Source organism: Ursus maritimus, unplaced genomic scaffold, assembly GCF_017311325.1.
Source record: "Ursus maritimus isolate PB19 unplaced genomic scaffold, ASM1731132v1 scaffold_35, whole genome shotgun sequence".
NCBI lineage: Eukaryota > Metazoa > Chordata > Mammalia > Carnivora > Ursidae > Ursus > Ursus maritimus.
The window spans coordinates 569,585-578,491 of record NW_024426119.1 but is presented as its reverse complement, the minus strand read 5'-3'; the positions used below and the strand labels follow the sequence as shown (position 1 = coordinate 578,491).

The window sequence follows — 8,907 nt, the reverse complement described above, 5'->3', positions numbered from 1 at the left end:
TGCCCTCTCCTGTTACTACAAAGAGGTCTTGGCTCCTTGTCAGTCCCCTGCCTTTATTATTGCATGAGGTCCTATCCCTGCTCACGTGCTCAAGGACAGCTCTCCAGCAACTGCCCCCTATCCTCCTACACATCCGTTTTTCCCTGCCAATGGATCATTCACATCAGCATTCAAACATGCTAGGCTTCTGCCTCTCTTTAAAAACAAAAACAAAAACAAAACTCATGGCCCCACTTTCTAATCCAATTTCTGCCGCACTTCTGTACTCCCTTCTATAGCAGAGGACCTCAGAAGAGCCATCAATAGTGCTGCCTCCAATCTCCTCCATTCAGTCTCCCAGCCACTGCACAAGGCCTTCCCCACTCCCACCTCACCAAAGGACATCTCAAGGTCTCTGTGATCTCCATGTAACTAAGTCTGGCAGTCAGGCCCCAGGCCCAGGCTTTCTGGTTCTTTCTTGTTGTATCTAACTCGTTTGATACAGTTCATCATCCTTCCTCCTTGATGCACTCTCTTGCTGCTGCTTCCAGAACAACACACTATCCTCAGAATTCAAAAATAAATACATACACCATGTCTTTAAGTCTGTTGGGAAGACTTGGACAATACAGTGGGGAGCTCCTAGACTTCCAGATTCTCTCATAAACCTGTTTTGGCAGTACCTGCCAGGCTTTTCCATGTCATGGCCCACGTAGGAGATGAACTTTGCCCAGCACACTGGGATAATCAGACAAGACTGATCCCAGCTGGACGAGGCCCACCTGGGCACATCCACGGCCTGATGGGACACAGTGCATGCACTGAATGGCTCCAGCTTATGCCTTCGTGTAACCCAATCCCACCTGTTTTCCTGTCCTACGGTGAAAATACAGTCATTTGATGTCCTGGGTAATAGACTTCTGTCATAAATGTGGTACAAAGGCTCAGCTTAATTCTTCTACCCTCTTTTTCTTAGAACTGTGTAAGTCCAACTCCCTCACTTCAATGACTATTACATATATCTTTTATATGCCCAATGAAATCTAGCACAGTAGTGAACAGGGAATATGTTTTAAAAAACTTGTGTTAACAATAATATTGTAATAACTTTGTATGGTGGCAGATGGGAACTACACTTTTCATGGTGAGCATTTCAGAAAGAACTGTCAGATCACTATTTTGTACACCCAAAACCAATATAATATTGTATGTCACCTATACTTCAGTTAAAAATACTAAATACATGTTAGAAATTTTAAAAGAACATGCGTTACCTTGAAATTCTGATCCAGATATTATTATTGCTTTAGCGACATGAAGAAGTCATTTCTTAATCACCATGTATCTTCGGGCAGTGTTCTATCAATCAAAAGAAGTTTGACCTACTTTAAAATACAAACAAAAAAGGCAAATTCAGAACCTCTTTTACTCACACATTCCGTCACTGGAAGTTCTTCCTGACATCTAACCCAGTGCCACCATGTGTGTTTAAGCTGACTTTCTCTTGATTAATCCTTGAAAAGGGGGTGGGGGAAGAGCCGCTCATGAACACTCTACATAACAACATGAGCTGGTTATGATGATGTCCTGATATCCTTGGATCGTAGATGCTATTAAAGGTTCCACTATGGTTGCTATAGAAACAGTGAAGCCTGGTTCAGGCATAAAGCCTCTCAGAGAAAAGGTATTTCAGAAAAGCAGGGTCTAAGGTCACCTAGTGCAAACCCTCAGAAGTCATCAAGGCCGCCCCACAATGAAAAGAATTCATCTGATACACATTGTTACCTTTTTTGGTTTTTGCGTTGGTTTGCTTCCTTTGTATAATTTATTGACAACAAAGATGCAAGAAACAACCTGCCAGGGTTGGGAACAAGGACAATTTGATTGTTCTGGGACTCTTTGTCTTCTGTTTGGTGGTAGAAGATAAACCCGGGGTGATTGTTTGCTCTCTGCTGATGCTGCCACCCTAGAAATAAACACACTCTCTACAAAGTAGTGGAAAATGGGAACTTTTATTTATTTTTAAAGATTTTATTTATTTATTTGAGAGAGAGAGCGAGCGTGCACAATTGGGGGGGGCAGTGGGAGAGGGAGAGAATCTCAGGCAAGCTCTTCACCAAAAGAGTTGCTCAATGCAGGGCTCGATCTCACGACCTGGAGACCATGGCCTGAGTTGAAATCAAGAGTCAGACGCTCAACTGACTGAGCAACCCGGGTGTCCAAGGAGTAACTCTTACTGGGTTTTTTTTGGGTTGTGGAGGGAAATGAAATGTAAGTGGTTACCTGGGGAGTGAGAATTCATGAGTTCTTAGCTGGTTGCTCAAACTTGAAAAGTTCCCACTTTCCAGGGGCGCCTGGGTGGCTCAGTCAGTTGAGTGTCTGAGTTTAACTCGGGTCATGATCCCAACATCCCGGATCTTCTTCGGCTCCCTGCTCAGTGGGGAGTCTGCTTCTCCCTCTACCTCCCCTCTGCCCCCCCTCAAATAAATAAATAAAATCTTTTTAAAAAAATAAAATTAAATAAGTAAACAGAGTTACTCCTCCATAAATCTAATCTTTTACTCAAAAAGCTTTTCGTGGTTCAAAAGTTTATTGTGGAAGACTATTAAGCCTGACACTCAGTTTTCACACTCAACTATCATCTCCACAAAAAAATCAATCCTTCAGTCATGGAACCTACCTCATGTCCCATATGTCATTTTGACTGTGACAAGATCTGTCCATTCCCACCAGCTTAGGAATCAGGAAAAATCATCCTCTCAAACATGAGGCAGGGGAAAAAGGGAAAGAATAGAGAGAAGCAAACCTGGAAAGGAAGTATGTATTAAGTTCAAACAGGAGAAATAAAAATTACTCAAATGTCCTCGAAGGGAGGGGGTATCCAAATGTTACTTCACATTTCAGTTGGAAAATTCCAATTTTAACAGCACCATTGTAAGCTACGGTTCCCCTTCTCTGGGAAGTTCAGATATTCTCCTCAGTCTTGCTATTTAAAATAGAGTTCACGGGTCAGCAGCATAGAGAGCCCTCAGGAGTTTTGAGAAATGTGGGACTGCAAACTCCACCCTTGTGAAGTTTCGCTGAACCCTCCAGGTAACTCATAATAAGCATGTTACATTTTGAGAAGCACTGATTCTAGTCCTGGAGATGTCTTCATTTCCAACGTGTTCCCAGACGATGCCAGTACTGGCCATCTACCGACTGCACCTTGAGGTGCAAGGATCTAGAGAGGTCACTGGTTTTCCATCCTGGCTGCAGGGGAGAATCACCCCAGGAACTTCAAAACGACATGGATGCCCAAGTCTCTCCCACATAGATTCTTGGGAACATCTGGGGTGCGACCTAGACATTGGTATTTTTCAACAGCTCCCAGATGGTTCTAATGAGCTGCCTGTGATGAGATCCATTTACCTAGACTAACCCTTCATTTTATAATAGTTAAAACCCCAAACTGACATCAGAATAGGATGTGGCGGTTTCTCTACATTACCTCATTTCTCCACTTCCTCGCCAACACCTGTTGTTGCCTGTGTTGTTAATTTTAGCCATTCTGACAGGTGTGGGGTGATACCTCTTTCTAGTTTTTGATTTGCATTTCCCTCATGATCAGTGATGTTGAGCGTGATGCCTCCTTTAGCCTTTGGGCTTACAAATACGCTCTGCGCTGAGGCTGCGACCCTGTTCCCCCGGCCCACCCACACATCCTCTTTGCCTAGATAAAGCTCATTCGTGCTTCAAGTCTCAGCTTAGACATCTTTTCCTCAAGAGCAGTGATTGCCCACCTGGCGTGCTTTGAAGGTCATCAAGAAGATTCTCCTTTCACTATCTATCATCATATCATGATGTCTGGAATTTTGTAATTTAAATATTTTTCAGGGGTGCCTGACTGACTCAGTTGGTGGAGCACATGACTCCTGCTCTCAGAGTCGTGAGGTCAAGCCTCACGTTGGGCATAGAGATTACTTAATAAAAGAAAATTTTAATGGTATTTCTCATATATCATCAAATAAATATTGCATGCATATGTTATATCTCTGGAAGGAAAGAAGAGAAATGGTGGTAACGGTGGTTACCTCCAGAAAAGGGAAATTGGGAGCTTGGAGGTCAGAGGTGGGAGACCTATCTTTTACCATTTACACTTTTATAGCCATTGAAGCTTTTTATCATGTACATATATGTTTAATCTAGAAAAGGAAAATTTACTTTTATTTTTAAAAGCTGGAATTTGTCAGTGGATGTTGATTAAATTTTATTATATCCATTAACTGGGATAATGTGCAGTCATCAAAATGAAAAAAGAGCTCTGATCCAAGAGACATGCTGATAGAAAAGACATCTATTGGGGTGCCTGGCTGGCTCAGTCGGAGGAGCATGTGACCCTTGATCTAAGGGTCACAAGTTTGAACCCCACATTGTGTATAGAGATTACGTTAAAAAAAAACTAAAAAAAAAAAGATGTCTATGATGCTTTGTTAAGTAAAAAACAAAATTCAGAGTGTAAACATTAAAAAGTCACCCATTTAAAAATAATTGTTTTTAAATATTTGTTAATATGTGCATAGGGGAAATCATCGATTACCTCTGCAAGAGGCTTGTTTTCTAAGCTATACATTTTGACATTGCTTGAACTTTTACAAAGAAATATTAATTTATAATCAGAAAATAAAATAATTTATGGGGCGCCTGGGTGGCTCAGTTGATTGGGTGTCTGCCTTTGGCTCAGGTCATGATCTCCAGGACCTGGGATGGAGCCCCACCTCAGGCTGCCTGCTCGGCGGGAAGCCTGCTACTCCCTCTTCCTCTGCGCCTCCCCCTGCTTGTGCTCCCTTGCGCTCTCTCTCAAATAAATAGATACAATCTTTTTTAAAAAATTAAATCATTTCTATTATATCACAAATGGCTCAAGAATGGGGGGAGGTCATCATCTTCAGCAGCTGGGGGAAATTTCAAACCCTCTGTGCACACAGAGTTCATACATTAAGTCAGGGAGAAGTGTCACAATACAGTCTTACCTCATGACAGTGCCTCAATAATGTTTAATAATTGAATCTATCATTAAATTCAATGATGTTTAGTAGTGGGACTATAGAATAGATATAACTCTTCTCTTTCCCCAGGGCATGATAGACGAGGTACGTATCACTGGGAACTTAGAAAACAGAGTTTCTGCCCCCAAATCGGTTGCAATCAAAAGTAACTTCACATCACCTGCTTTCTTCTCTTTATTGCTCCCCAGTTACCCCAATTCCTTTTCCTTCCCTCACGTCTTCACAGCCCTCTTCTTAAAATTGCCTATTAGAACCACAAGAGGGCAGCAGCCTCAAGTACAAGAAAGGCTCTCAGGCATCGGTGCTTCTAAAAAGCAAAGGGGTGCTGCTGCCCCAGAACGTCACCCACACTTGTAGGCATCGCAGCGTCGCGCTCTGAGTATGTGTTAACATTCTATCGTGACGGTAGGTTCTATGGTAAGACTGTACCGTAAATGATAAACAATGAGTGGGAAAAGACCCATGCTGGTGAGTGGAGCTAATGTAGTTCCCTCTCTTCCAGATGCTGACCAAGAAAAGGTGAGATAGAAAAGAGATGGCCTAGAACCCAAGACTTCACCCTACTTCAGGATGGAAGGGGAGTCTTACCACAATACAACCAGTGTCAACGGCACGCCGGTGAGTCAGCAGCCTTTGGAGCGCCACGGGCTGTGGGAAGTCATCACCATCGCAGCCGTGACTGCCGTGGCGAGCCTGGTTACCATTGTGGGCAACGTGTTAGTCATGACTGCCTTCAAAGTCAATAGTCAGCTGAAGACCGTTAGCAACTACTACCTGCTCAGCTTAGCCTGCGCAGACCTCATCATTGGGGTCTTCTCCATGAACCTCTACACTACCTACATCCTCATGGGACGCTGGGTGCTCGGCAGTCTGGCTTGCGACCTCTGGCTCGCCCTGGACTACGTGGCTAGCAACGCTTCCGTCATGAACCTTCTGCTGATCAGTTTTGACCGTTACTTTTCTATCACAAGACCTCTGACGTATCGGGCCAAGCGTACCCCAAAAAGGGCTGGCATCATGATTGGCCTGGCCTGGCTGATCTCCTTCGTCCTCTGGGCCCCAGCAATCCTCTGCTGGCAGTACCTGGTCGGGGAGCGGACGGTACCACCAGATGAGTGCCAGATCCAGTTCCTGTCCGAGCCCACCATCACTTTCGGCACGGCCATCGCTGCCTTCTACATCCCCGTTTCCGTCATGACGACCCTCTACTGCCGAATCTACCGCGAGACGGGGAAGCGGACCAAGGACCTGGCTGACCTCCAGGGCTCTGACTCCACGGCCCAAGCGCAGCCAAGAAAGCCGGCTCATCGGGCTCTGCTGTCATCCTGCTTTAGCTGCCCTCGACCCACACTGGCCCAGAGGGAAAGGAACCAAGCATCCTGGTCGTCCTCTCGCAGGAGCACCTCCACCCCTGGGAAGCCATCCCAAGCCACTGGCCCAAGCACCGAGTGGGCCCAAGCCGAGCAGCTCACTACCTGTAGCAGCTACCCTTCTTCAGAGGATGAGGACAAGCCATCCCAAGCCACTGACCCTGTCTTCCAAGTCGTCTGCAAGAGTCAGGCCAAGGAAAGCCCAAGGGAAGAATTCAGTGCCGAAGAGACCAAGGAAACATTTGTGAACGCTCAAGCTGAAAAAAATGACTATGCCACCCCAAAATACTTCTTGTCCCCAGGTGCTGCTCATAGACCCAAGAGTCAGAAATGTGTGGCCTATAAGTTCCGATTGGTGGTGAAAGCTGATGGGACCCAGGAGACTAACAATGGCTGTCGCAAGGTGAAAATCATGCGCTGCTCCTTCCCAGTGTCCAAGGACCCTTCGACAAAAGGCCTGGATCCTAACCTCAGCCATCAAATGACCAAACGAAAGAGAATGGTCCTTGTCAAGGAGAGGAAAGCAGCCCAGACCTTGAGTGCCATTCTCTTGGCTTTCATCATCACCTGGACCCCTTATAACATCATGGTCCTGGTTTCCACCTTCTGTGACAAGTGTGTCCCTGTCACCCTGTGGCACTTGGGCTACTGGTTGTGCTATGTCAACAGCACTGTCAACCCCATTTGCTATGCCCTCTGCAACAGAACCTTCAGGAAGACCTTTAAGATGCTGCTTCTCTGCCGATGGAAAAAGAAAAAAGTAGAAGAGAAGTTGTACTGGCAGGGGAACAGCAAACTCCCTTGAAAAGTTAGCAACTCCCCTCAAAAGAGGTCAATTTCCTTTGAGGATGAGTGAGCTGATTCTGGTGTATTTATTTTCAAAAAAGACATCTGTCATTTTGGGCACCTGGGGACTTTGTAAAGGCTTGAGATCACCAAAAGGAAGGAGTCACAGCTGCCACAAGTGCTGCCACATTGAATGATTCTTGCCTATGACCAAGGTCACCTGGTGCCCCTGGAGTTTGCCATTGAAGTGAAGAGACAGATGTGTGTCCCCTCACAGGAGTAGGAACGCTGGGTCACATTTGTTCCCTAACCTTTGGGGAGCAGCAGGGACTGGGTAGAAACTTTCCCTGTGGAAACCTGTATTGAGGTTTTGTGCAATATGTGTGTGTCTAGAAGTTGTCTCCTATCAGTGAGAACTGGGAGACTGTGTCACCTGTTAACAAGAGTGATGTTCAACTGGCTTCTAAGACTCTGTTTATAAACTGATCAGTATTATGCAGCTATTACGTGTTTTTACTGTGGTATGTTTTTCTGTCCCTACATCTGAGTGAAGCTCTGCTCTTTCCTTTCGTAACCGATGCCAATTCCTGGTACCCACTGAAACCATGCTGGTCCCCATGTTACCACCCTCCTCTCAGAATCCTGAGTCTGGAAGGACGCTGAAACCTGATCCACCCGGTCCTATAGAGGGGCCTCTACTCTGCTCATTAAGATGGTCAAGCCTCCACAGTTATGTCAGTTTTTACCAGTGGGAATTTTTTCGTTTTACCTAAACAAATATTGTGTATTCTATTTTGTGCCCATGTGGGCCTAATTACTCATGCTCTGTTCTAAGGAAGCCTACTTCACTGCATAAAGATCTTCTCTGGGCTATGTAATCATGATTCCTTTGTTTTCAGAGGCCCTACTTTCTAATCTTTTCACAAGGCCAACCTGCGGCAAAATGTGGAAAACAAATTTGGTGTCACTCCACGCTTCCGAAATTCTTCCAGAACTCTTTTGCCAGCCTCCTATTTCCCTCATCCGGACGCAGGTCACAGCCAGACACAAGCAGGTCACCATGCTGCCTCCAGCCAGAAGTGCTGTTTGGAGGGACAGCAGGGGAAAGGCTTTTTTTTTTTTTTTTTTTTAACTAGGTCCTTCAAATCATGGCTCAGAAATGACTTATTCATTCCTCTTCAAATTCACTAGCAAAGATGAGAAGCTCAGAAAAGTACACTTGAGGTCTAGTGAAACTGGCTATAGTCATTAAAAGCGGAAGTGCCATCTTGAAAAACAAAATGTAGATCACAGTAATCTATAGAAATAAAAGTTACCAACATAAGATGCATTAGAGCACCAAAATGACCAAAACCTAAATGTAACTGAACTTTCTGTGTATATAAACAAACCGAATCCAAGGTGGTTTTTTGGAAATTCTGAGACTATACCAACGTGCAAGAAACAAACGATAAAGCAGCACACACAGTGAATAGAAGACCCACAGAGAAAGCAGGCAGTGCAGAACACGCGAGGGTTTTAAAGATGAGGCCCCCCTGCCAGACAGAACCTCGGCTGATTACATCTGCGGCTGTGTTTTAACATCTCCAGCCTTCAGTTCACTTAACGTAGGCCAGTCGTTTACAGCCTCATTTGCACCCGTGGGGGGTGTAACAGCGTCGCTTTAGTGGTCCTGGGAATGACATATGTCCTTGAGTCTTGGAAAGCTCCCACTGACCACTGAA

At 45.0% G+C, this 8,907-nt stretch overlaps 1 protein-coding gene across 1 annotated transcript; it reads left to right on the top strand.

Annotated features, from left to right (window-relative positions):
- Nucleotides 1-5,573: 5,573 nt before the first annotated feature.
- Nucleotides 5,574-7,202, top strand: CHRM5 (cholinergic receptor muscarinic 5). The gene has a single exon (XM_008702288.2). The coding sequence runs from the start codon at nucleotides 5,598-5,600 to the stop codon at nucleotides 7,200-7,202; it is 1,605 nt and encodes a 534-aa protein (XP_008700510.1). The 5' UTR covers nucleotides 5,574-5,597.
- Nucleotides 7,203-8,907: the final 1,705 nt, after the last annotated feature.